The sequence below is a fragment of the Lasiosphaeria miniovina genome (genome assembly GCF_030549165.1).
Source record: "Lasiosphaeria miniovina strain SMH2392-1A chromosome Unknown B0T26scaffold_6, whole genome shotgun sequence".
In the NCBI taxonomy this organism is placed as follows: Eukaryota; Fungi; Ascomycota; class Sordariomycetes; order Sordariales; family Lasiosphaeriaceae; genus Lasiosphaeria; species Lasiosphaeria miniovina.
Genome location: NW_026848225.1, coordinates 3133379 through 3158645, shown reverse-complemented (window position 1 = coordinate 3158645; position 25267 = coordinate 3133379). Strand labels below are relative to the sequence as shown.

Here is a 25267-nt window from a genome sequence, read left to right as displayed (position 1 = left end):
GCCTCCAATAGGAACGGGCCTAGCGTCTGCAGACGACGAAATCTTGGATCATAGTACCTCGTCCAATTTCTATCATTTTGGAGCCATCGGAGGCGGACCCACGGGAAACTCGGAGAGTGGGAAAGCCCGCAAACACAAACGTGAAAGCCAGGATGAATACTACGGCACAGTTAGACGGCCACGGCAAAACGGCCTGGCACGAAGAAGCTCGTCGCCGCATGCTGTTCCTGATGGCTCTTTAGGTCTTGCAGTAGGCGTCTGGTCGCCGAAGAAAAGACAGCTCAGCGATCAACCGTGAGGGTTTTACATGGGACACGTGGACTGCGACCTTGGCCGAGTATGCCAGCAACTCATCCAAGTCCGAGATAGATGCAAGCTCCCACAAGACGCCAGCTTTGACCGATGAAGAGGTGGAAGCTCAGCCTTCCACACCACAGGCACAATCAAAAAAACAAGGCCTAAACGAAATACAAAGGCGGAAAGGGAGAGAATTCGGGCGGCTCGGAAAGGTAAGATAAATATCGATATTTTCTGGAAGAGCAAGTCGGCCCTAATATCGAGTTTTATAGTCCTCCGGGTCCAACGTATACGGAGTGACCGGAGACATATATCCCAATCAGCATTGAGGCCTACTTATCCTCTCGTCACAGAACAACGACAATAGCCAAGAGTCATAGCTGGCGGCGTCTTTTCAAGAAACGGAGGGCTTGATTCATACTAGGAATCAGGTGCTTATCCCCCCTATACACACCGTCTCGCCACCCTATACACACTATCTCGCCACTCCGGGCTCTCCTAACCTCAATATTTAAGCCATTCGCTCAGACGACTTGTTCTGCAATGGGTTGAAAGGGATCCTTAGGGGCGCGATAGGCGAATGATATACAATCCCCGGTAACTGGCAGGGGAGAGTTTTTTTTTTTGATAGCCGATGATGATAGCCTGTTCGGTTTTTTCGTTTTCTCCAACTTGTCTATCTAATACATAGTATATACCCTGGGCCTCGGCTCACGCTCAAAGATTCTGAAACAGCATCAAACGAAGTTGTGCCTGGGATCTCTCCAAAAATCCCACACCGAGATGCCTGCTACTCAACCTCGAGCCACTGCGCCTCGAGCTGTGCAATCTCCATGGCGACGTGCGGACTGTTCGCCTCGGCAAACCCGGCGTTCATGCTCTGAAACGCCTGCGCGGCCATGGCGCCCGACTGCGTGGGGTGCCAGCCAAGCGTGCTGCTGCCGTAGGCGTAGTCGCTCGTCACCCCAGCCGCGAGCGCGAAGCTCTGGCCGCCGCTGTAGATGGAGCTGACGACGCCCTGGTTCGCGGCCTGGCGCATCTTCAGGGCTTGGATCTGGCGCATGGCGTCGGCGCGGAGCAGCGTGTTGGCGTGGACGAGCGCGCGGTGGTGGGCGAACTCGACCAGCTCGTCGGCGCTGCCGCGCTCGCACGCCGCCGCGAACAGCCGGCGCATCCGCGGCGAGTACATGCTGCACATGGTCGCCCCCGTGACCCTCGCTGCTTGCACGGGCATCGACGCCGCCAGGGCCGTGTCGACACAGACCTCGGCGTAGCACCGCGGGCATATGCCGCAGTCCTGGTACCCGTACCAGATCAGGTCCGGCGTTGGCGTCGAGCGCGGACACGCGGGGGCGCCGGCGAGCGCCGCGTGCGCGCGCACAAACTCGGAGAAGCGCGCCCACACGCCCACGTCGACAGCCTCCTGCAGCCGGTGCACGTACGGCGCGAAGTAGGGCGCGCTCGGGTGGAAGTCGCACAGCCGCGGCACGGCGGCCTCGTCGCCCGAGAAGCTCACGGCCTGCAGGAAACCCGCCACCCCGAACGGCTCCAGCAGCCCCGCGTAGCAGCCCGCGCACACCTCGAAGTTGTGGCACCGCCGCCCCGCCAGCGTGTACCACGTCACGGCGCCGCCGCCGAGCCCGGCCTCGGTGCACGCCGGCGCGGCCATGATGGCGGCGGCGCCGCTGACAAACACGCCAAAGTCCTGCCGGCTCTGCGCGACGCCCAGCACCACGGCCAGCGGCGGCCGCGCAGCATGACACGTCCACATCTGCTCGGCCCTGGCGCCAGCGCCGGGCTCCACCTCGTCCTGCTGCGGCGGCGGCGTCCCGAGCAGCGAGCTGAGGAACCGCGACGTCTTGGACGGCGGTTCTGTTGCAGTTGTTGCAACAGCCGTGGCCCGGAAGATCAGCGCCGTGTCGAACTCGTCGGCGAACGGCGTCATGCCCGCCAGGTCGAGAAAGCACGCCTCGCACACGGTCACGCCGGCGATCTCGGCCCGCCGCGCGCGCCGCCAGCCGCGGCTGGTCGCTGCCACTGCGGTACTGCTGCCCGCGCAAGTAGGCTGGCCCAGCCGCCGCGCCGCCGCCGCGGCGAACGCGCTCCATCCGCCGCCGCCGCCGTGTTCATCTGTGTGGGCCAGCGCCCGCGCCACGAACGCGAACCGCAGGTGGCATCCGGGCGGGCTGCCATCATCGCTCTGTTGCGCATGCTGTGTCTGCTGCGGACGGAAATGTCCTGCAAACCCCGTCGCGCACACGCGCTCCTCGAAACACGCCTCGCACACACGCAACGCATCACTCCCGCTCCCGGCAAGCGCAGCAACGAACCACCGCCCGCCGTCCCCGTTGCCATACCCCCCATCCGCATACCCCCCATCCGCATCATCGTCAGGACACAGGCCCAGCTCAGCTCTGCGCGCCGCATACGCCCGCAACGCATCCAGACCCGCACCGCCGGGATCGCGACACGCAGCAGCCCACAGCCCGCGCCCCGGGCCCGTCACGCGCGGCACGTCGAACCGGCACACGCGGCCCGCGGGCAGCTCGGCGGCCGTGGCGCCGATGGATGCTGCGTGCGGCGTGCCGGCAATGTGCCGCGTGTAGCAGCAGGTGCAGATCAGGAACTCGTTTTCCCCTACCTCGTCCTGCTTGGAGGCGGGAGGGGATGGTTTCGGCAGGCGGTACCACGTCGTCGCGTAGCGCACCACGCGCGCCGGGCCGGGGCAGTCGTTCAGCGCTGCCTGTGGCGGGCCGGACGCTGTGATTGTCGGCGGCGGCACGGGAGGGGTGGTGAAGGTGTAGCGCGCTGGGGCCGAGGCCTGGAGTTCTGCTGTTTCTGATCTCGTCGTTGCTGGGTTGTGTGGATGTGATGGATGTGGGCGCAGTGGTGCCGGCGAGAGCGCCATCCTGTCGAGCTGTGCTGCGAGACCACTCGCTGCTGTCTCACTGCGCGTGTCGGCGTCGTCGCCGGCCAGCTCGGCGACATCGGGCCGGGGCGCGCTGCTGGTGCTGCTGTCGGGGAGCTCGGCGAGTGTTGAGGGTGGTGCGTAGCTGGGAGGCGGCGTGCTTGCTGCGCTGGCCGAGGACGCGTAGACTGGTTGCTGCGGCGGCTGCTGGTATACCGGCTGTGGAGGCGGCTGCTGCTGGAGCGGCTGCTGGTATGGCGGCGGTTGCTGCGGCAGCGGTTGTTGTTGGTAAGGCTGCGGCAACTGCTGTTGTTGGTAAGATGGCTGCGAATACGGAGGCTGGTACGCCTGGTATGGCGGCTGGTGCGGCTGTGGCGGCGGAGACTGGGGAAAGTTCCGCTGGCTGCCTGCAACGCTGCTGGCCGGCGACGGCGACGACTGTGGAGACTGCAGGACCAGCGGCGGATATTGTTGTTGGGGTCGGGCTTGAGATGGCGACTGGGGCGCTTGTTGGTATATCTGTGGCTGTTGTGGCTGCTGGTATGCCTGCGGCTGTTGAGGTTGTTGGTATGCCTGCGGCTGTTGAGGTTGTTGATACGTCTGTGGCTGTGGTGCCTGTTGATAGACAGGTTGCTGTGGCGCCTGTTGATAGACAGGTTGCTGCGGCGTCTGGTAGGTGGATGGCTGTGGCGGTTGGTAGCTTTGGGGCGGCGGCGGTTGGTATGCCGGCTGCTGGTGTGGCGGTGAAGGGGACTGCTGAGACTGGATCTGGGCACCTTGGTGTGCACCTGGCAGAGGCAGCTGTTGAGATTGCTGCTGATAAGTCTGTTGCTGTGGCTGCCGGTATGTCTGCTGGGGCGCTTGGTAGGGCGACGGCGGCGGCTGGTATGACGGCTGCTGGTGTGGCGGGGAAGGGGACGGGTGGTGACCGCCCCCAGGAACACCAGACACTGTGGGAGGACTTTGCGGGGCAGGATAAGGCCTGGACGGCGGCGGAGGAGGAAAGTAGCCCTGAGGCCCATCTCCATATCCGGGTGCGGGGGATCCCGAGTAGTGACTGGGCGGCGCCGGGTGTGACTGTGGCTGGCCGCTCTGGGGGGGGCCGGGCCACGCTCCCGGCGTTCCGGGGGACGCGGGGTTGCTCGGAGGGCTCGCTGGCTGCCAGCCCTGGCCCTGGGGCTGAGGAGAGCCCGCATGCTGGCCAGCGGGCGCGGGCGGAGCATAGTAATATCCTGTTGACGGCGCTCCCTGGCCGTAGGGGGCATTTCCGGGAGACCCGGAATAGGGGTTGGGCGCAGGCGGATACGGCGCAGCGTTGGTGGGCGGCCTGACAAACTGCTGCGCCTCGGCCTGCAGCTGCTGGTACAGGTCGTTGCCCTGCGCGACGGCCTTGTCCTTGAGCCGCTTGAAGACGGACATGATGGCGATGCTGTTCCGGGGTGGATACGATGTGCGACAAATTCAAAAGTCGGAAGCAAAGGCCAAAAGGACCGCCAGTGGAAAACGCTCTGCGGGGCTTTTTGAGGGGACCAGAGAGAGGTGCGGCACAGCCCCCTTTCGAACTCGGGCAGATGCGTGCTGCGGCTGAACCGTTCGCCACAACGGTAACCCTCCCGCATCTGCCCGAGCCAATCGCCTGTCGCCAGCGCATCGGTGCTAAATGGGGGACAGGTTGCGAGATAAGCGAGGGCCTATAGCGGCGCGACTTTGTATAGCTGCGCATGCACCCCTTCTCCTGAAACCGACGCCCGTTGAGTACCTGCATGTCATCCTGACCCCTGGATTTACCACAGCCACATACGAGTCCGACGTCACTCTTATTTGCTAGCTGTCAGGTATGCAGCATAACATGCAACCAGATTTCTCGAACCCTGCTCACGCAATCTCGACCTCGAACGACGGGCTCTCCCGCGCCTGCGCGAACTACTACCACGTCTTGGCGGCGGTGTTGGCCGGGGTTGCGCGTCTCGTGGGTCGGCGCCACGGGGCCGTCGACGACAACGGGGCCGATGTGCACGCCCGGCGCGTACGTGAGGGCCAGGCTCTGCACCAGGTTGCGCTGCGCCGCCTTGGCCAGCGACAGCGAGAACACCTACGGGATCGGCTGCTGCGGCAGCGTCGAGCGGGTCTCGATGAGCGCCGGCCGCGCTGCGTCGGCCCTCGCCAGCGCCGCGAGACCCGTCACCTCGCGCTTCGCGACCGCGTAGAGCGCCGACACGATGATTTGAGGTGGTTAGTGGTTTGCCAATACTGCAGACACGCCAACTATCGCCCCTCAAGGCAGTTCGCCCCTCAAGGCAGTATGCTGCGGCGTGCTCACCTTCAAGTCATACTCGATCTCGGCGGCATCATACTCGAGCAGCGCCGACGGCAGCACGCGGGCAGCATTGAAAAAAGACGACCTCGGGCTTGCCGAAGGCTGCCTCGCCGTCGTCGAGCGCTGCGAGTAGCGCCGGCGTGTCGACCAAATCGACGGCGTACGTCTTGACGCGCACCTGCAGTAGTCCTTCCGTGACGGCAGCCGCCTCGACGGCACGCTTGTCGGCCGCGAGCTGCTCGGCGCGCCGCGCAATCAGCACCACCTTGCCGAACCGCTTCGCCGCGAACAGCGACGCCACCGACACCCCGATCCCCGATCCCCGCGCCCGACCCCATCACCACCAGGCTCCTGTCCGATCGTGGTGCCGCGGCCATGGTTGTTTGGTGTGGTTGTTCGGTGTGGTTGTCACGACGAGACGAGTTGGAGAAGTTCAAAGTTGAGTTTGGAGCGTTGGCGGATGAGAGATCGGGCGTGCCATGTTGAATAAACCCCTTCTACTCGAGAACATCGATCCGAGTCGGGCGTTAATATACCTATCGCGAGCAAAACCAACGTCCCATGACTATTGCAAATGCTGGGTAGGAATACCGTGCGTTATGTTATGTGCCCTGCATCGTCCTTTTGCATCAATGCTTCTCGATCCTCATCGAATGCTCTCCACTTGGACTGAAACTCTGGCTGACCGAACGCACGATTTGCTCTGTGCTCGCATGCCTTCCTGTATTGTCACGATTTGCGAGGCTGCGGTAAAGGGGGGCAAATGGTTCTCTTCATTAATCATCATCCCCGAGCAAGCAGGATGTTGTCAAGCCGGGTGAGGGAGACGACGTGGACCCCTCCCGGTCTATATGCTGCCAGGCTTCCTCGAGCTGGGCAGTGAAGACGGCATAGGCCCCAAAGTGTATTCGAGCAGGCTTTATTTCGACAAACGCTTGCAACAATAAGCAATCAATCCAGCTCGTCTATCTCTGAGCCCTCGGGCGGAGTATAGGCCGGGTGGGCCTTCCAGGCTTGCGTGACATATCTGGCCGAAGGGCGCAAGATTAGCGGCGATCTAGGACGCAGAGCTGGTGTTATTGGGTGCGTACTTTGTGTGGCTGCCCCTCGCGGCGAGTTCGCCTCTTTGGTTGCGGAAAGTGACTGTCGTAAAGGCCAAGGTCTTGCCAACTATTCATTGAAAGGGTGAGCAGAAGTGGCGGGGACAGAGGGACCGAGGCTTCCCTACTCTTCTCACACGTGGCAGTGCCCTGTATCTTCTCCCCGATCTTGCCGCCGCTGCTGAGATACGTGACTGGCAACACGGGCAATGTCAGCACGTCCGGGTCAGGCGTGCATAGGACGGGACTTGCTATTCATGTCGGTGGACACGCCGGTGGCGTGGAGCCCCATGGAGGCGACGGCGAGCGAGCCGCCGAGGTCGACCATGCTGGCAATCGTGCCGCCGTGGAGGATCTTGAGCCTGTTCTGCCCCTTGTTAGACTTTGGCTCTCCGGGTCAGACGGGGGGACAGGTACCGTGTGGTCTTTGGTGATTTCGAGCTCGAATTCAACCTTGCCCTCGCTGGCATCGGTGACGCGCAGCTTGAAGTGGTGAGCGGTGATTGCTAGGTTATGTGCCGTTGCGGTCGTGGCTCACATGAGGTCCGAACAGTCTGAGACGAGCCCGTGTCAGCCAAGTGTGTTCCAGACGCGCCCGTGTCAGCCAAGTGGTGTTCCAGACGAGCCCGTGTCAGCCAAGTGTGTTCCAGACGAACCCGTGTCAGCCAAGTGTGTTCCAGACGGCATTGAAAAGCCCCAAGTTGGAACTGCCGCCGGCGTTGCGAGATGGGCGACGCGGCGAGATTAGAACAGGAAATGCAACTGACCTTGGCTCCAGGCCTGACTCTGCCATGAAAGATTTCAGGACCTGTGTGAAGCGTGAAGACGTCAGCACTCGTGGGCCTGCTTCTCCGAAATTCAATTGCCTGGTCTGGTCGAGTTCTGTTGGGGCGGGGAATTGGAATAGGCGCAACCGAATTGATTAATTACCGATCTGACAAATCTTGCTGGCGGTAGTCTGGGCCCCATCTTTCTGTCTCTGCTGTGCACAACTGTCGTGGGCGTAATTCGAGCGGGTTTCTTCAACTGCTGGATTGAGGTCGACGGGTGAGATTGGAGACGGCAGTCTCGTGCCTGCCTGGGTGGGCCAGATCCCGGTTGTGCTCGGCAAGCGCTGGGCCAATAGGAACACAGGGCTCCGCTAGCTCGTATCCTCAGCGAACCAGGGCAGTTTCGCGTTCTCTTTGAGTCGCGCGCTTGAACTTTGAACAGGCCTTTCAATTTTCAATACTCATCATTTTCATAATCTATCTGTTTCTACTTTGGACCCGTATCTGCGAAACGTAGCCAATCAGAACCACACCAACTAAATCAAAACTTGACGTCGATGCCCAAAGTATACTGTTGCACATCACCAACGGCCGTCTTGGCAGCCCTCAACACGAAGCCGGTATTCTCGAAAATGATGGCCGGCACCGTCATGTACGGGACGGCCGCGTTGGTGCCCGAGGCGATGGCCGCCAGCAGGTCGCCGATGGCCACGACAAAGTCCTCGACCATGGTGGCGACGTTGGCCGCCGTCGCCGGCTCACCACTGCTGCCAAACTGTTGGAATGGCGCGCTAGTCAGCCACGGAGGGTCATCCACGAAGGTGGCTGTGGTGGTGCAGGGCCACAGATTCTATATAAGTGGCCGTAGGCCATTTCCACCCTCTGTCTTCTAGATACATACAGACAGACAACAATCCATCACTTGAACCACCAGTTTTCGGCGTGCAGTTACGCCCTGTTGCTTCCAGTACCGGTACCTGGTGATTCCAACAGTATTCAAGAATGAATTTTGGTAAGCTATAACTTCGATCAAACTAAATATTCATAATAAGATTTTTAGTCGCATCGGGGCTATAATAGCTTTATTACTAGAAGAGAATTAGGTAAAGTCAACGATAGAATTATACCCAATCTTCTTAACTTTGAAAAACATCACTCTTAGAGTAGTAGCTATCTAGCACGACGTATTATAGAATTTGTAGGTTGGATGCGGTAATTCACGTTAATTATCTACGACGTAGCTCCTTGAATTATAGCCGTGCTTCTATACACAACGACAATCAAGGAAGCATAGATAGCAACCGCTAGTACGTCTCTTGCTCGCTCCCTCCTCTTATTATAGCCTCTCGCACCCTATCCCTTCTTCTCTTCCGAGCTATCTTTATCTTGGTACCGTAATTAGGTCGCTTACTATACCTAGAATAGTCCGCGTTCTAGGCCTAATTATTACAAACCACTCGACTGTTAGGGTCGTCTGTCTGTAAGGGAGCACGGGCTCCACAGAATGCTGGGGTTGGTAATTATGAAGATAGAACAAAGGGCAAGCTCCTATCGCACGGGTAATACAGTCAAATCGGAATGCCACTCAAAGTGTATGAGTGCAGTGAATGTGTATTGCTTGCTTGAAGAACCAAGCAAGAGCTATCTAAGACCGTGGACACGATCGTCGTATATATCTATCTACGTAACCAATAACAGTGGTTCCGTTGTCCCGTGGTCCCGCGTCCGGGTCACCGCCCGGCCGGACCTGTCCCGCGCCCCCGAGCTCCAGAGCTCGGAATCCTGGAACGCTCCTGATTGGCTTGCGCCAAAAGTGCATGCCCCACCTTTGTGCATAACCACAGGGAATCCACAGGGATTCGTGACATACTATTCTAGTTCCGTATAGTCATAGCGACCAGTGCTGACCTTTTCGACCACCTCGTCCATGGTGAGATTCTTGTCTTTGAAACGATTTATATCGGTATCAAGCTCGTTCTAGAGAAAAAAGCCACCATTATCGTCTGTGAGGAGGAACGTATCACCGGCACTGAGTTCCGGCAGGATAATAATAGGGCGGAGGGTCATGTGGAATAAGGCGCCCAATATCAGCGCGTCTATTATTCCGGCCCTAGTCGTTAGAAGTAGTTCTATTTCTTTTGCTTGCGGAAAGACGAGAAAATAGACCTACTCGGCTTGCTGCTGAAGTATAGCTCTAGCTGCATGTCGTTGGGATCGTTCGACCATATAGATGACTTGTGGAAGGTATCGCCGAGATTGACGTAGGGCTTACGTGTGCTGTGACTGTCGGAGCTGCCCGTTGCCGACGAGTCGTCGCTAGCTGGCTTGGCGGCTCCCTCTGCAATCTTGAGATAGCTATTAGCGTGGAAGGTGAATTAATAAGGTCGTCATACCTATGGCCATGGTGAAGAAGATTATGTTGATTAATGATGGGAGAACTCGTATTTTGCTAGCGCCGTCAATCTTTAAAAAAGTTGCCGTCGGAGAAAGGTGACGAGGCCAGCTGGTCGTGGTGTATAATGCGCTTTTGTGCGTACTAATAAAGTATTAACGTCCATACCCCACCCAAACTTGGGATGTCTAAGGTATCTCTCAATGCCCGCAAGAAATTCATTCCCGCCGCGACTCTTAGTCTTATAACAAGCTGTAGGAATTACCGATCAATCAGGTTCAGCATACGGGCCACACCCGCCCAAACACGTGGTGCAGCACGTGACCCGGGGCACCCTGACTGAGCGCCTTCGTGTCCCCGTAGTTCGTGATCCTTTTGGTAGACAGAAGAATACAACACCAAACCCCCCCCCCTCCCTTTAGCTATCCCATTCTACCTTAATTCATCCAGCTTCATTTCTTCGGCCCTTTTTAATATTCCTTCATTTTTCCCGCCTCCTTATTTCTTCGGCCATTCTACCTTAATTCATCCAGCTTCATTTCTTCGGCCCTTTTTAATATTCCTTCATTTTTCCCGCCTCCTTATTTCTTCGGCCATTTTCAATATTCCTTCATTTTTCCCGCCTCTTTTTCATTATTCCTCCGACTTCCAACCTTCCAGGCCAATCAACGGCCCATTCCATTCTTTCCGGGCCAGTCAACGGCCCATTCTGACCTTCCAGGCCAGCCAACGACCCATTCGTACACGCCTAAGATGGCCACGAGCACTGAGAACGACGTCATCACGTCCCTGGTCTCCACGCCCAGCCAACTGGCCCCCTCAGAACCCCACAGTACCGCCCCCGGACCCTCGGTACCTCCCGAACTTCGAGGGACCGTGGATCCCACGACCTGGGGCGATCTATTCGCATTCGATGACCTTCCGGAGCCAACAGCCAGACAGATCAACAGCCACGTACACTTCATTCTACGTAACTGGCAGGACAAAGCCCTGACAGGAAGACATGTATGGGTGCAATTCAGCGAGGAATTCGGCCACTTGGGCGAAGGTCCCGGGCCGTACGCAGACGTCCCTACGTAACCGGCTCCGGAGCAACGGAGTCTTCGTGGCTATGGACGGCGACAGGATTTACAGCAACCCACACTGAACCGCTACGGCCAAGGACTTCCATATTTGGTCCGACGCGGACTTCAAGTACGAAAAAGGACAAACCAAGGCCTTCAAGGCCAACTGCCTTGACCCCGACTTCCTCCAGGACATCCAGGGGCTTGATACCCCCACCAACGCAGTCCTGCAGACGGCCCTCACCAAGGCCTTCAGTACCCTCGGCCTAAGGCCCAGCTCGACTACCCACTCGTACCGTAAGAGCTTCTAAGCACGAAGCAGATCACAGACCTCGCTAAGATCTACAACGATGAGATGAAGTACGGCGGCGATACCTACGATATGCTCGCCTCTAAGCTTGTGATCTTCCAGGGCTGCTGCCGACGCCTCAGTATTCCTCAGAGCCAGTACGCCACGACCTTCCCGACCATGCTCAAGAGCCGCGCCCTGACCTACTACTACGAGCAACTCTGCGGGCAAGACTACGACTTCACTACGATGATCGCCCGGATCAAGGCCCAGTTCGAAAGCCAGCATAACGACCAGCTACGGCTTTTGGAGTGGAGTAATACAACGCTACGTCAGATCATCGACGAGAGCCCAGGAAAGGCAAAGACCGAATGCCTTGAGCTCTTATTCACACGACTCGCCAAGATCCAACGCGCCTTACCGACCACCTACCAATCAGAGGAACAGCTCCGTATGCAGGTCGTTAACGCCTGCCGGGACGTCCCTGAGTGCACCCTCTGCCTATACAACCCGGCTCCAACCTACGAAGGCGTTCGAACCCAGCTCCGGTCGGCAGTCAGAATTGCAGCCAGAGCCCAGAGCCAACTGTTCAATACCTCAGGCTCTGAGGAAGCCCGGCAGTACTGGACCGACCGAACGTCAACGGCCGAGAGGCCCGCTTCGGCCGTAAGGACCAAGGAAAACGCACCTTTCCGGCCCGAGGGCCCTCGCCTACCAAGACGGGCGGCCCTGGGGCGAAGACGAGGTGGAGGGTCTGCGCCGGGTTCTGCGTGACGGCCAGCGCGTGGATCACGTGGCCTTTGGGCAGCTAGAACGCGCTCGACAGGTCCAGCTCGGCGTTCTCGAGGCTGGCGGGGTCCTGGTTGGTGACGCACAGGCCCTGGTCGGAGCCGGTTGAGAAGATGACGGGGCTGCCGTCGCTGGCTTGCACCGCCGAGAAGGCCGTCCCGGGCTGGATGCACCGCGCCGGCAGGGCGTTGTGCATCAGCTCCGTGTGCGCCACAACGGTGTCCGTGGGCGCTGGTCAATCAAGCTGGGGCTGTATTTCTCGGCAAAAGCCGTGGTGATAATGGCGTGGGAGATAATGGCAGTGGTTATGCCAGCCTGTGCTGTGACCGAGCTGCTGACTTTGTTGCCCCGTATTCTCAGGGCAGCCAACACAACTTTCTTGTTGTGATTCAACTCTCCAGTCTTTCCTGTCCTTGCAGAAATGCGGCATGTCTCGCCAATTCCTGCGGGTTTTTACTGGTTGGCTTGAACAGGTCACTCAATAGACCACCTCATGCGGTCTAGGCTCAGGCGAGTTGCCAGCGGTAGAGGTTGATGTCTGTTCAGCTCTCCGCTAAGGCAAGGAACTACCTGCTTTAGGATGAAGCTATTGTGCGCTTTTCGGTAGCGTGGATACTGGAGGCGAAGAACAGCCTAGACCACAGTGGCACTGGGCCTAGCGCCGCATATAGACCAAAAGTCCGTTCAGCTTGAAGCCCGGGATGCCCTCGCACTGAGCCCTCAGGGGCTCAACCAGGTCATCGCCATCTCGCAGGGGGCTGTTGACATGTGCCTGGCCTACCAGTTCGTCCAGCCCGAGAACGCCAATGTGAAGAATCTCAATATCAAGAACGCAACGGCCGGGATTTCGCTCACGGGAGTCATGAACCCCCAGGCCATGCAGCTCGTAGCATCGCTGGCAGGACTAATACTACGGATCGACTCTGTTTCTCAATTTCCAGAGCGGCTCTTTCAACTACTACGACTTCTCGAGCGGGACGCCCACCCTAGTGCAGCTGCCAGCCAACGGCTGGGCCATCCCGATCCAGGTCGGCTTCGGCTCGCAGCAGCTGGCCAGCGTGCCAGCAGACGTGCAGAAAGCCGTCGACGGCCCCGGCCAGTACTCGATCACGCAACTGATCATCGAATTCACCACGGCGGGCCTGGCGCCGGCGGCCTGGGACGAGAGCACGCTGCCCGGGATCGACACGACGCTGGGGCAGGACGCCGGCGTCAAGGGCATGCTCGGCTCGCTCATCGAGTCGTACCTCGAGGTGCTGCGGGGGCCGGGCAACACGACGCTGGCCATCTCGACGAGCTCGACGCTTGAGACAGACGTGGTCTGGACGCCGGGCAGCAGCACCATCGTGCTCAGCACGGTCGCCAGCATCACGTACAAGATTGTCAGCTCGGTGCGGTACTGGGGCCCGTACACGGGGTGGGCGACAGAGCCGGCCGGGACGTACAACGACGCGATCGCGCTCAGCTGGACGACGACACTCGAACTGGCATCCGTCAGCGACACGGGCAAGCTGGCGGTGAACCTCGCGCAGGTGACACCAATATGTACGAAGGTAGCTCACGAACACGGAAAGTCGGGGGACAAATTATACATTACCGAGCCTTTGTCACGGTAAAGAGGCGCGCCAGTGACTTTGGGCTAAGGTAGTTAGGGAACCTTTAACGTAAATTGGGGTAATATAACTCAGAGATGAGCTGTCGGCAGTGCCGTTCAATTGTTTTTGCGGTGCCGGGGCAAATGCTTAATTGTGTTCGATTTAGTGTGTATGTGGTGACTAGGATAGGCCCTTTCACTTTGACAAGTCTGACTTGTAGAAGTCGTAATTATAACTCAGCGATATGGCGTCGTGTTAGTTTCAACCTGGAACTCCTCGACCATACTCCCTAGCAATATCCGGCCGATATTTCTCAAGTCGAAATAAGGGAGCCAGAAATTCCCGCCTCGTTTTCGCGATGACTGGAATTCGACGGCCGTAATTACATTACAGCGTGGCCTCCTTTGGCTTGGACATTGGACCACTGGATCTCGGGGTGGCTTCCTTCTTTGTCTCTTCCATGAATCCAAAGTCGCATCCAAAGTTCCGGGCCGCAAACTCCTCAAACCCGAAGTGGTCGAACTTGTCGTCCGACTTGTTGGCCCGGCGGCTATATGCCACTTCGCCGTTTGTGAAAATAATGATCCATGACTGGCCATTCTTCTGATCGAGTGCCAGTGCCTTCGCTGTCTGTTAGCTTAGACAGTCTTTCCCTGTTTAGTCCTGCGAGATATCACGAGGCCGCAGCTCACCTTGATTTCACTGCACCCATTGACGCCCCAGCGGATATAGTCGCTTAATCCTGCATAGTTGGTGCCGAGAGACCAAGTTCTGCTCCCATCCCTGCGCTCGACCACGTACGTGTTTGAATGGCCCCACCAGATGCGGGATATCATGTCTGGGTCCTCTTCGGGGAAACCCGAAAATTCGAGCCATATCGATAGCATCTGGTCTGTTCCCGTCATGCCTTGAACGAAATAAGTTTCGGATGGGCCGAGTGAGGCGTGCATGATGCACCGAAAGTCCTCTTCCTCTAGAGTTTCTGTAACTGCATATAATCCATACTTGGTTTTGGGAAGATGCAGTCGATGTTTGGATCTGATATACTTCAAGCATTAGTGAAGAGAGATGCACCCGTTGTGAAGGAAGTTCGATTTGAGTTGCTCGCCTACCAGGTCTCGACTCCTGCCCCGTCCCCCCATCGTCTACGTTTACCAAAAATTCACCGCCGCAGCCAATCACGAGGTGAAAGTGTATTAATCTTTCGTCTAATGTCCCTTGCAATATCCTGGTTTGAGCACTCGTCTCTTTAGCAGAGCATGAACATGTCTGGTATTGGTCTCGTCAGCGGCCACTTCTCATCAACGGAGATCAACTGAACCTACATGGCCGAATAACATGGTCCGGCAAATGCAAAGTACTCGCCGTAAACCGTGACACAAATCTTGTCCGTGTTGACGGAGTTCGTGCCAGGCAGAGATCTGACCCGTAAATTCAAGCCTCGGCAGTTTCAGCCAATGATCTGGTCAGCCTGTGCAGGGTGGATTCCTTCGTTTTTTCCTTCGACTTGAGTTTTGAAATTGTCTCCCTTTGCTCCGAGTAATCAGGTTTGAGTTTCTCGAGGCCCCGTGCAAGTGCTCGTGTTTCTTGCTCCTTCTTCGTTATTGTCTCCATTTGTTCCGAATATTTGTACTTGAGCTTCTCAAGGCCGCGTGCAAGTGCCTGTGTTTCCTGCTCCTTCTTCCCCAGTTTGTCCTTGAGGTGCTTTTCGAGCTCTTTCAGTTCGCTGGCTATTTTGTCCTCCTTCTCTCGGAGGGCTTGGTCTATGGCCGCGCGCACTTCTTCTAGCTCCTTGCGGTATTTCTCTCGCTCTTTGCTGAGTGCTTCTTCCCAGCCATGGCCCACAGAAGTGTCAATCAAGCTTCTGCCCTGGTCAACCATTTCCTCTTAGAGTCTCAGCGTGACCGGAGCGCCACCGTTAGCGAAGAGGCCTATGAGCCGCCGGACCGACTCAACATTGTTGTAGTGGCGGTGGATCTGAGATTTGTGCCGGATCATGTAACCCCAGAAGTCTTCGGTTGTCTTCAGCTCGTCTTCCCTCTTCTCGCCAATGCTGGGATCCACAACTTCCCACATGGTGGTGGCAAGAACCACCTTCTTCAGCGCGCCAGAGCCACAGAGCCTCTGGAATCGCAGCACATTCTCTCTCGCTGACCCCGTCATGCGAAGGTCGGTAATTCGGTGAAGGTAGATGATGCCATTCAACTTCACATTGTGCTTGTACGTCTCGGTGAGCCAGTCGGCAATCTCAGTCAACACCTCAATGTCGGTTCGGTTAGTGTCATCAAAGCCCGGGGTGTCAACTAGGTAGATATTTTGCAGCCCGCTCAGCTCGCACTGATACACCGAAACAACTTTGGTACCTGCACCTTGGTGAGCAACCCATTTTCAACAATTGTCGTGGCCATGTTCAACAACACTAGTAATATTGACGCTGACTCACAAGACTGGAGGCCGCTATTGATTGCGATGGTCTTGTTTGTGCAATGTGAAATGAAGGTGCTCTTGCCTACGCTAGTCACACCCATAAGAGCTATAATGACATCGTTCGGTCTAGGGCAGAACATGCCACCACCGCCCAGCTCTTGCCTGGCCGTTTTGTGGGCAGCCGGAGCAGATAGCTCGTGCATGGTCATTTTGCGATATTTAGCTCTAAACAGAAGAATTTCAGTGGCGCTAGCAACGAAGGTCGGCGGGGCTCTAGGGCCAGTATCGGAGTCTAGGGGAAAGGCGGTAATTTTATAGAAAAGGGACTTGCACCGCCCCCTCGGGGTTAAGCCTTCCCATTGGCTTACCCGTCAAGGACGCCCTGCACGTTCTAGACTATCGCGAGTGCGCCTGGGGCGCATAAAAACGAAGCAGGCTGCAAGCTATGGACCAAACTGATTTAGAGTATTGGGATATTTACGGCTGACGCAACCCACGCCTATCTAACCCCGCATCTGTTAAGAGAGCACATGCTCGCCTTGCACGATGGTATGAATGCTCTATTCTTTGAGGTTGATCAGAGCTTATAATGTGAACAGCACCAAGCATATTACGGAGCAATGCACCCATATTCGTGTTGAATATTGACAAGGTGGAGGCCGAAGAATAGTCAATACATGTACATCTAGGACAATGACTTCGAGATCCAAGTGGCAAAGATGAGTTGACAACAGCTTTCGCGGAGAAGATGTCACTACCGGAATCGCTGACAAGAAGTCGAAACGAAGCTGAGGGAGTTGAAGCGCCCGAAATCGAGAATAAAGCGAAGTTTGAGGAATGGGCTGTGTTAAAGTTCGCATTTGAGATTGGCAGTCTAGTAATAGGGAAGGTACAGCCAATCAATCCGACAAAAGAAACTGGGAGCTACCACAGAGTTGCCAACCTGGTGGAGTTCCAAGACCCCCCACATGTAGTGTAATTGTGACGGCGCCAGCTCACAGCACCCACTACCACTGCGCTAGAACCCCCAAAAGGATGCCAGAATTGCAAGTCGTCGACTTGCAACCTGTAGTGGGTTATAGTGTGCTACGGCCGTTGCGCGCCGTGACAGTAATTCACCTTGGGAACTTCGTATTGTGTATCCGCATTTCGGTACGAAGACGCTATTTTGGGGCAGTCTGCAAGCCCGGTCCGGAAATTACCCGAGGCAGCTCCCTTGCTGCAGAGGTGCCCCACTTCAGCTGTGCCCCACTGCAGTGGGGTTTGCCCAGGCGAGGCTGCCAAACCTACCGGTTTTTTTTGCTCCTACAACGGGCTGACTTCAGGGCTCAGGCAACGGCCGGGGTCCGCAGATGGGTCCTTTCTTTGAGCATTCGAACGCTGGACTCGTTCTGGCTCACGAGCCTTCCGACTCTCAACTTTCTCCGTTCAACAAGAAAGTCCCCGGGCTGCCGCAATAATCAATTTCCAGACGGGCGCTTCCGCCAGGCCACCGGCCAACTCCTTTTGCTCGTCGCCAGGACCGAACAACCCAGTGCGTGCCTGGATCCCACGAACAACGAGAAACCTCAATCGCCGCGAGCGAAACGCACCAGAGCGGCAACCCTTGACGAGCCCTAAGTACGCCCCGAACATACCGCTCACCATGTCGGGCACGCAGTCCTACCAGCTCTCCGATTACCTGGAGAAGCTGCCGGCTACCTCGTTTCGGAAGCTGTACCAACAGCCTTCGACAGCCTTCGCCATTTTCCGTCGCATGCTGCCGATGCTTGGTAAGAGCTCCCTCCCCGCCCCTCCATCCAGCTCCCCGCTACTCTTCCTCAGCTTGCACTCACAGACTAACCTCCGATGTGAATAGCAAAGGTTTTTGTCCAGGCCCTCCTCTACATGCCCGGGCCGCTCCCGCTCTCGCAGCTCGACGACATCTGGGTGAAGCCCGAAGGCCGCATGCAGCGCGACCGCGCGCTCGCCGCGCTACGATCCCTCCACGTTGCACAGATTACCCCGCCCGGCAAGGACAAGCCACAGGAGATCCAGTTGACGACCAACTTCAAAAACAGCATGCGCCTCGCGCTCGAGGGCGGCGGCGATCATAAGAGCTTCGGCGTGCCCAGCACCTTGCCCATCGACCCCACCGTCAACATCGACTTCCTCGACCGCTACTCGCGCAAGAAGTGGGAGGATATCCTGCACTATGTCGTTAACAGTGTCGGGGTATCCAGCGACATGGGAGGCGGAGGCGGAGGTGGTGGCGGCGGTAGCATGAGCGGCAGCAGCCCCAAGACGAGCGTCAAGGACCTGCTGCTGGCCGGACACCTGGTGGACCGGCGGCCGGATAGTAAAACAGGCATTGTTATCACTAAGACAGGCTTTACCTTCCTGCTCGAGTCGGCCAACGCGCAGGTGTGGACGCTGCTGCTGCTTTGGCTCGAGGCGTCGGAGCAGCGGAGCGGCTCGCGCATGGACAGCATCGATCAACTGTCGTTCCTCTTCATGCTAGCAACGCTCGAGCTGGGGCGCGCCTACGATACGCAGGCGCTGACGGCGACGCGGCAGAACATGCTGCCGGACCTGGTCGACTTCGGCCTCATCTACACCCCGCGCGACACGAGACAGTACTTCCCGACTCGGCTGGCGACGACGCTCACGAGCTCGACATCGCCGCTGCGGTCCGTGTCCGAGGGCTTCGCGGCGGCGACGGCCAACGCCAGCGGCGACGCGGCCAGCCTGGGTGCGCCGGCGTCGGTGGTGGCCGAGGCTAAGGGCACCATCATCGTCGAGACCAACTACCGCATCTACGCGTACACGTCGTCGCCGCTGCAGATCGCGGTGCTGGCGCTCTTCACGCAGCTCAACATGCGCTTTGCCGGCATGGTTACGGGCCGGCTGACGCGCGACTCGATCCGGCGCGCCATAACGTACGGCATCACGGCCGACCAGATCATCAGCTACCTGGCGAGCCACGCGCACGAGCAGATGACGCGCGTGGCCGCGTCGACAGGCCGCTCCGTGCTGCCGCCCACCGTGGTCGACCAGATCCGCCTGTGGCAGCTCGAGAGCGAGCGCATGCGCACTAACGCGGGCTTCTTGTTCCGCGACTTCGACACGCCCGATGAGTACGCTGCCCTGAGCGTCTACGCCGAGGAGATTGGCGTGCTGGTGTGGAAGAGCAATAAGAAGCAGATGTTCTTCGTTAGCAAGTACGAACCGCTCAGAGATTGGCTCAAGAGCCGTAAGAAATAGATAGATACAGACAGACTCGCCGAGGGTGTGCGGCAAACGAATACGACGATTTTGACGATGCAAACGACGAGAAGGGGCCAGATAGAGGCACATTTGTATTATATCAATTACGGGAGCTTCCTAGGTAAGTGTTTACAGTCGTAGCAGTAAATCATAAACCCATAAATACACTAGCGGGCACTTACTCAATTATTTCCATCTTGCTTTCAAAGGTTGTTTTCGGAGCCCTTCTAAATTTTATCTCTAAGGACTAGCTAAGGGTTCTTCTAATCTATTTATTTATCACCCCCTTAAGGCTGTGATGACGAAAGTCTGACACATACTTTCGAGCAGAAAGAAAGAAAGAAAGAAATAAGATAACAAACCTAACTGATCAACTTCTATATGCAGGTGGTATCATCGCCATGACCCCCAACTCACCAAAGTGAGGATTGAGTGGAACCATATAAGTACAGCTATACGAGAAGAATATCATTACAAATGGAATCATGACTTTAGACTATAGACCTCAAAGTCTCGCACTTGTTAACACAGGGCAGTTATGGCAAATATAAATATTTCAAAATCCCTCACTACCAATCTGAAAATGAGTCAACAACCCTCAAGCTTCCTCCTCCTGAATTTAATACTGACTACTGGGAATCCACCAGACAAGTAAATCTCCCCAACAATACCAACAGCCAGATATACCCAGTATCATAAGTCGTCGAGTATCTGGCGTATAGGCTATGCCAGAAATTCCAAGTCTCGGTCTTCAAACCCAAGTGATCCCACCATCCTGAAATCCGTAAAACGCCACCATTGACAAGCTCATAAAATGCCTCTCTCCCCAACCCCGAATAGTACCCCATACAACTTGCGCAGTGAAAATGTTTTGGCATCCAGGCCTAATCGTACAAACGGCTATAAAGCCCCTGTGTCGACAGAGCAGAAGAAAAACATAGACAAAATAGAAAAATAAAAGAGACACGCTACTAGACTCTAGACGCCGAAATATGCCTCAAAATCTGCCTGGCGAGTAAGACGTATGGGAGAAGGAAGAAAGGCACAAAGAACCTAATTCATGCTTATCCGGAAGCTTCGGCCCCGCTGGTTGTTGGTTGCTCCAGCGCTGTCAACATCGTTGTTTCCGCGCTTAATAACTCGGCGCTCGATCTTGGGGATCCCACTTTCCCTCGGCTCGTAGCGAAGGTCAGAGACGTCATTGGTGTTTGCCAGGCTGGCGCGTTGACGCTCGCGCTCTCGGGCACGATCAAGCCGCTTCTTATAAATTTCCGGGTAAACATTCTTCTTGCCTTCGGTGACACCGGCTTCCTCTCCCTCACCGGCTCCGAAGCTAGCCCGATAGCGCTCTCGAGCACGCTCAAAGATGCTGGTGTGGGTAGTCGGGTGGATATTGTTCGCCTGCGCAACCTTCGATTCTCCTTCTTCAACTGCTCCAAAGCTGGCGCGTTGGCGCTCTCGAGCACGATCGAGCCGCTTATCGTAGATATCCGGGTAGATACTCTTCGCGGCTTCCGTGATATCCGATTCTCCTCCCCCAACGGCCCCATGGCTAGCCCGATAGCGCTCTTGAGCACGCTCTCGGACACGCTCAAAGATGTTGTTGTGGGCCGCCGGGTAGATGTCGCTGGTCGCTTGTGTAACCTCTGGCTCTCCTCCCACAACGGCTCCAAAACTGACGTATTGGTGCTCTGGACCACGTTTCATTGGCTTGGCGGGGTTCATCTGATACGCATCACTCGTCACCTGTGCAATATCCGTTGCTCCTACTCCGGATCCCGAGCTTCTCCGGCTGACAGTGAAGAAACGGCTAACTTGAGCAAGGCCCGCCTTGACCTCTGCTTTACCAGCCGCCGCATCATCGACCATAGTGCCACCGGGTGGCAGAAGCTTCTCGTTGTTGACTCGCCTGGCATAATCTTGCTGCCACGCATGCAACGATTCGCGAGCCTTGGTCGTGGGGCAGAATGACCCCAACTGCACAAATACGCGACTATCGCGAGCCTCGTCATCCATTAGCTGCGCAGCGTCTGCCGCTGCGACCTGACGCACCATCCCGGTTCGGCCTTGATCAATGCCTCTGTCGCCACTGACGCGTCCTCTTAGTGGATGGTGAACGGGGCTGTGGTTATTCTCGGAGTCGAGGCTGTATCGGTCGTACCTCTCCAGCATAATCCAAGGAGAAGACGGTAATGGCAGTTCTCGCTTAGACAGTGCCTCTTCCGCATACGACGGCTCTTTGGGCAGCGGCTTATGGTCAAACTGATCGTGGCGACATGGTGGAGAAAGGGCTCTCACGTCGCTCATGTACTTGCTGGCAGGTGTCTCTAGGATAGCACTGCTCGTTGCCGACTGGGGAATACGACGGATTGGACGGGTGGCACTATTGTCGGCGCCCTTCCGATACTGGTAGGCAGGTTCGTAATTTACAGGACGGGCTGTCGGCATAATTCTGGTGAGAGCATACGCTGAAGTTGATGGGTTGATGAGCATGTTGGTTGAGGGGATGGGCTCAACTGAGTTTGGGAGGTTATGTTTCCTCGCTGAGGATCTCGCCGAATGTGCTTCTATGATGATTTTCATATTATCACTCTCTAGCAGCTCATTCTGGAATTTGTCACGCAGGCCTGTATATCTGCCTGCCCAGTATTGCGGCGGCATTGCCTTAGTGACATATCGGGGGTCGGGTTGTGGTGACGACGTTTGCGGCCGAGAACCTGATTCAGCTCTATCGTCATCTAGGCTGCCATGGCTAGGATTCTTCTTAAATATAGGTCCTGACAGCTTCGAGGGCTTTATAGTTGTAGTTGTCGAAACTGGATCTAGTACGGCCGTAGTCTGGTCGACCTCTGGTGACTTCCTCATGAATGAGGGAACAGGGACCCTCGAAACTTTTGAGGCAGCAGTGCCTGACGACGAGCCGCTGACGTTCCGACTGCGGCCAAGACTGCTGTTTGTAGCATGGCTCCCAAGTGAAATGCGGGAGAGAGACTGCGAGATGCTGGAAAAGACACCGAATGTCTTTGACTTGGGCATCTTGCGCCATCCAGACACTGGCTTGTTCTCGGACGATTCCATCTGGGGGGCCTTGTTCTCCACAGTCGTCCGGTTGGGAGCCATGGCAGCAATGGGATGCTGAATGTTGCGAAAGCTGCTTATAGCAGCGGGCAGGGGTTGTTCTGATGACCGGTCAACCATGACCTGCCGTCCGTTGATGAGAAGTGGACCAAAAGGGTTGCTGATCCGCGGCCTTGGATTCGCGGCCTGTCGGTTTTGCCGGGCTCGAGACGATTGTCCGGCCTCTTCCATATTATCTCCCTGTCTGGGGAAGACTTGTAGGACGGTCCTATCCATGGCTGGAGGAAGTAGTTGACAGTTTTGACAACAGACAGGTAATATCTAGTAAAGAATTGCTCCACAGATGGTAGATGGCCCGATTCTATGCCAAGGATATAGGGCTGAGACTCGTGTAATGTGCTATGATGTTGCACGGACTGTATGCAGAGATGCTCGAAGTTCCGAAGCGGTGGGAGATGGAGTGACAAAGCGAGTGACAAAGCCAAATAATGTTGAGGAAAACCAAAAGGATGTGTTCCAAAACAAATGGCGCGGCAAAGTAGAGTCGTCAAGCCGGTGGTGATATCACCACTTGCAGCCAGGAGAATCTCCGAAATGAATGTTTGTGTCGACTGTCGCAACCTGAGCAGAGCTGCTGGCAAGTCTATGTTATTGGCAAAAGGGGGCGATGGTCTCCGTTGCTATGGCGCGAGAGGCCTATGCGATGGCGGATTGGTGGTGGCCAAGGTCGTCCACCTTTGCGCCGCTAGAGGTGGTAACTAGTCGTAAGACTGCCACTCCCTAAGCTCTAAGCAGGAACCGGATCCCGCAAGACTGGATAACTTAAGTCTATTCATGGCGAGTTAGCAAAGCTGCTGCGCGCGGAGGTGCTTGCTTGGAAGCGGGCGGTGATGTGTGTGTTATACGGCGACCACATGCAAGCCGGCCGGGTAAGGCTGCGGTTGCGATCGCTCATTGTAGAGTGGCAGATCGGATGCATTCATTTGGGACATTTCGATGGGATCTGGCGACGACAGTGAGTCGCTGGTGTCGCCAACGTACCTTCCTGATCATATAAGTTGTTGAAAACAGCACGATCCCACAATGGGATAGGTCGCAATGATGGTCAATGTATATGCGAAAGGTCAAGATCGACCCGAGCTCGGACAAGTTGGAGGAAGGTATGATGGTGTAAGGAATGCCCGACCGAGTGGTGGGGGAGAAGTTGGTAAAGGAAATGTGAGGAAGGTGGGCTTTCCTGGATGCGCAAAAACGGAAGGCATGGTTAAGAGGGCAGCCGCGCCCACCAGGGGCGAGGAGCGAGGAACAAGAACGCTGTTCTGGACCAGAATTAACAGTGCTCTTGTTTATTGCCCGCGCAAGCACCGCGACAAGATAAAGCAATGGTAAATCCTCCTAGTGCGGCGACTTGGGACGAAATGCTTAGGAGAGGGGTCAACAGGTACGTGTCGCCTCATAAATTGGACGAAGCCGTTTCAACGAAACTACCCTGTACTGCCCAACGTTTCCGTTGCCCTGGTATCCAACTCGATCCATGGCAAACGGGCCTCAGTTGTACATGCACCAACAAGACGAAACCATAATAATCCTTGGGCGTGTCAATAAAATGCCCCTCTAGCAAATAAAACAGAAAACAATTTGGGCGCTGATGTTGACGCTGATGTTGACGCTGATGCTGATTCCCCTGAAACTCTGCACCCGGCCTGTTTTTTGTGTCCCAGGTCGAGAACCGGGAATCATATAAGATAGGAAGGTGACTAGTGCGGCAACCGCCTGGCTTCTCAGGACGAGACGCTTTGTTCTGCGTCGTTGCTGAGCTCGGAATCCCAGTCGTCGATTTTAAACCTGAACGTCGCGTCGCCGGAACCCCTGGGGATTTCGTTGCCGTTGGAATCCCACAGGGCGCGCTCCCTGTACGTCACGTTGCCTTCCCAGTCTACGAGGATGACAGTCTGCCGCTGCGTGCCGTAAAGTCCCGTCTGGAAGCCGTTTTGCTGGTCGTCCGGTCGTGCCACATTCGCCAGGGTTTCTGTAGCGTAGCCGTGACCTGCCTGTTCGATGATCCCACGCTGTCTTGCGGCGGCCATCTCATCTTGGTGCTGCTGGCCGCCAAACGCAGGGATAAATATCGAATGCTTCAGCAGCGGGATGCCTTCCTCTAGGTCAAGGATGTGGTTTTGCGGGAACCTGTCCTCGTCAAGAATCTTAAACAAGTCTTCAACCAGTTCGTCCTCCTCCTTGCCCTCGCTAGCTTTGTCGGCGATGACTTGGCTGAGCAGTTCGGTGCCGCGGCGGACCTTGGGCCATATCAGGTCTTGCTCGACCTTTTCGTCCTGGTATATGGCATTGCTGAGGCCATACTCGCTGTTGCGCTGCCCACCGATCCAGGGAATGTGATCGATGTGGTCACAGCGGTTGGACAGAATAGCCAGGGGTTCCAGCCCCTTTTCGCCCTCCAAGTTGGCCTTGCGTAGCTTGCCGCAGATGAGCGAGAATCCGCCGACGCCTTTTACGTCGCCGCTCTCGAGCATCTTGCGGACGAAATCGTGGCTTGACTCGGCTGGATCGGCTCCCAACCAGGCCGTAACCATGCCGCCGCGGCTGCGCTTGCCATGAATAGGGTGCATCGTATCGTGCGTGTCCGTCTCGCGATAGTTGGTCAACACGGCGAATTTGCCATTCTTGGTAACGCCCAGCCAAGTACCGCGCTCCGCCCTCTGGAGATCTCGACTTGAGAGGACATCAACACTGGAAATTTCTCTGGACCCATTAGTCCCGGAGGCAGAGCTCGGCTCTATCTGGGCTGTCCACCAATGCGGTCTGCTGGTTGGTCTTAGGATGAACTCGTCCCGGTTGTCGAGAACGATGAGGGCATATTTGGGATGCGACGTAGTCAACAAGACAATACACATGGCTGGAGAACTAGGAGTGTTTGTGCGACGGTGGTACAGATGGAGAAAATAGGGGTAAGGTAAATATGTGAGCGGTACAGAGC

The 25267-nt window shown here is 56.5% G+C and overlaps 11 protein-coding genes across 11 annotated transcripts; 3 read left to right on the top strand and 8 right to left on the bottom strand.

Annotated features, from left to right (window-relative positions):
* Window positions 1–1087: 1087 nt before the first annotated feature.
* B0T26DRAFT_624902 (uncharacterized protein) lies at window positions 1088–3082 on the bottom strand (the record flags this gene model as incomplete). The annotated part of the gene is made up of 2 exons (XM_060436150.1): window positions 1088–2071; window positions 2189–3082. Coding segments are annotated over 2 exons (1878 nt in total), but the record flags the coding sequence as incomplete, so codon positions are not given.
* A 1998-nt stretch (window positions 3083–5080) lies between these two features.
* On the bottom strand, window positions 5081–5899 carry B0T26DRAFT_755046 (uncharacterized protein; the record flags this gene model as incomplete). Its single annotated transcript, XM_060445901.1, has 5 exons — window positions 5081–5128; window positions 5190–5247; window positions 5302–5396; window positions 5560–5799; window positions 5864–5899. The coding sequence occupies 5 exons, from the start codon at window positions 5897–5899 to the stop codon at window positions 5081–5083; spliced, it is 477 nt and encodes a 158-aa protein (XP_060293217.1).
* A 574-nt stretch (window positions 5900–6473) lies between these two features.
* On the bottom strand, window positions 6474–7591 carry B0T26DRAFT_652078 (HotDog domain-containing protein; the record flags this gene model as incomplete). The annotated part of the gene is made up of 6 exons (XM_060438333.1): window positions 6474–6549; window positions 6614–6692; window positions 6751–6816; window positions 6866–6989; window positions 7040–7105; window positions 7553–7591. The coding sequence occupies 6 exons, from the start codon at window positions 7589–7591 to the stop codon at window positions 6474–6476; spliced, it is 450 nt and encodes a 149-aa protein (XP_060293216.1).
* A 277-nt stretch (window positions 7592–7868) lies between these two features.
* B0T26DRAFT_428508 (uncharacterized protein) lies at window positions 7869–8387 on the top strand. Its single transcript, XM_060434943.1, has one exon. It carries the CDS (start codon window positions 7950–7952, stop codon window positions 8283–8285), a length of 336 nt encoding a protein of 111 aa, XP_060293215.1. The 5' UTR covers window positions 7869–7949; the 3' UTR covers window positions 8286–8387.
* Window positions 8388–9072: 685 nt separating this feature from the next.
* B0T26DRAFT_679263 (uncharacterized protein) lies at window positions 9073–9795 on the bottom strand (the record flags this gene model as incomplete). Its single annotated transcript, XM_060440330.1, has 4 exons — window positions 9073–9193; window positions 9263–9335; window positions 9563–9730; window positions 9786–9795. The coding sequence occupies 4 exons, from the start codon at window positions 9793–9795 to the stop codon at window positions 9073–9075; spliced, it is 372 nt and encodes a 123-aa protein (XP_060293214.1).
* Window positions 9796–10537: 742 nt separating this feature from the next.
* B0T26DRAFT_874879 (uncharacterized protein) lies at window positions 10538–13629 on the top strand (the record flags this gene model as incomplete). Its single annotated transcript, XM_060448044.1, has 6 exons — window positions 10538–10738; window positions 10947–11145; window positions 11178–11803; window positions 11950–12160; window positions 12598–12812; window positions 12868–13629. 6 exons carry the CDS (start codon window positions 10538–10540, stop codon window positions 13540–13542), a joined length of 2127 nt encoding a protein of 708 aa, XP_060293213.1. The 3' UTR covers window positions 13543–13629.
* Window positions 13630–13645: 16 nt separating this feature from the next.
* On the bottom strand, window positions 13646–14651 carry B0T26DRAFT_428483 (uncharacterized protein). Its single transcript, XM_060434942.1, has 3 exons — window positions 14634–14651; window positions 14214–14559; window positions 13646–14142 (listed from the first exon to the last, which is right to left on the bottom strand). Exons 2-3 carry the CDS (start codon window positions 14469–14471, stop codon window positions 13909–13911), a joined length of 492 nt encoding a protein of 163 aa, XP_060293212.1. The 5' UTR covers window positions 14472–14559; window positions 14634–14651; the 3' UTR covers window positions 13646–13908.
* Window positions 14652–15408: 757 nt separating this feature from the next.
* On the bottom strand, window positions 15409–16157 carry B0T26DRAFT_755042 (putative GTPase Era; the record flags this gene model as incomplete). The annotated part of the gene is made up of 2 exons (XM_060445900.1): window positions 15409–15884; window positions 15965–16157. The coding sequence occupies 2 exons, from the start codon at window positions 16155–16157 to the stop codon at window positions 15409–15411; spliced, it is 669 nt and encodes a 222-aa protein (XP_060293211.1).
* Window positions 16158–17233: 1076 nt separating this feature from the next.
* On the top strand, window positions 17234–19380 carry B0T26DRAFT_836009 (transcription factor TFIIH subunit p52/Tfb2). Its single transcript, XM_060447508.1, has 2 exons — window positions 17234–17720; window positions 17807–19380. The coding sequence occupies exons 1-2, from the start codon at window positions 17594–17596 to the stop codon at window positions 19189–19191; spliced, it is 1512 nt and encodes a 503-aa protein (XP_060293210.1). The 5' UTR covers window positions 17234–17593; the 3' UTR covers window positions 19192–19380.
* A 779-nt stretch (window positions 19381–20159) lies between these two features.
* On the bottom strand, window positions 20160–22314 carry B0T26DRAFT_786791 (uncharacterized protein; the record flags this gene model as incomplete). Its single annotated transcript, XM_060446785.1, has 1 exon — window positions 20160–22314. The coding sequence occupies one exon, from the start codon at window positions 22312–22314 to the stop codon at window positions 20248–20250; it is 2067 nt and encodes a 688-aa protein (XP_060293209.1). The 3' UTR covers window positions 20160–20247.
* A 1739-nt stretch (window positions 22315–24053) lies between these two features.
* On the bottom strand, window positions 24054–25184 carry B0T26DRAFT_755039 (NRDE protein-domain-containing protein; the record flags this gene model as incomplete). Its single annotated transcript, XM_060445899.1, has 1 exon — window positions 24054–25184. The coding sequence occupies one exon, from the start codon at window positions 25182–25184 to the stop codon at window positions 24054–24056; it is 1131 nt and encodes a 376-aa protein (XP_060293208.1).
* Window positions 25185–25267: the final 83 nt, after the last annotated feature.

Excerpts from the sequence above, each read along its gene's own strand:
- B0T26DRAFT_428508 (XM_060434943.1), top strand. The coding sequence starts at position 7,950 with ATGCCCAAAGTATACTGTTGCACATCACCAACGGCCGTCTTGGCAGCC.
- B0T26DRAFT_428483 (XM_060434942.1), bottom strand. The coding sequence starts at position 14,471 with ATGCACGCCTCACTCGGCCCATCCGAAACTTATTTCGTTCAAGGCATG. Across the intron at positions 14,143-14,213 it reads ATGGGTGCAGTGAAATCAAG|GCACTGGCACTCGATCAGAA; the intron begins GTGAGCTGCGGC and ends CAGACAGCGAAG.
- B0T26DRAFT_836009 (XM_060447508.1), top strand. The coding sequence starts at position 17,594 with ATGTCGGGCACGCAGTCCTACCAGCTCTCCGATTACCTGGAGAAGCTG. Across the intron at positions 17,721-17,806 it reads TCGCATGCTGCCGATGCTTG|CAAAGGTTTTTGTCCAGGCC; the intron begins GTAAGAGCTCCC and ends CGATGTGAATAG.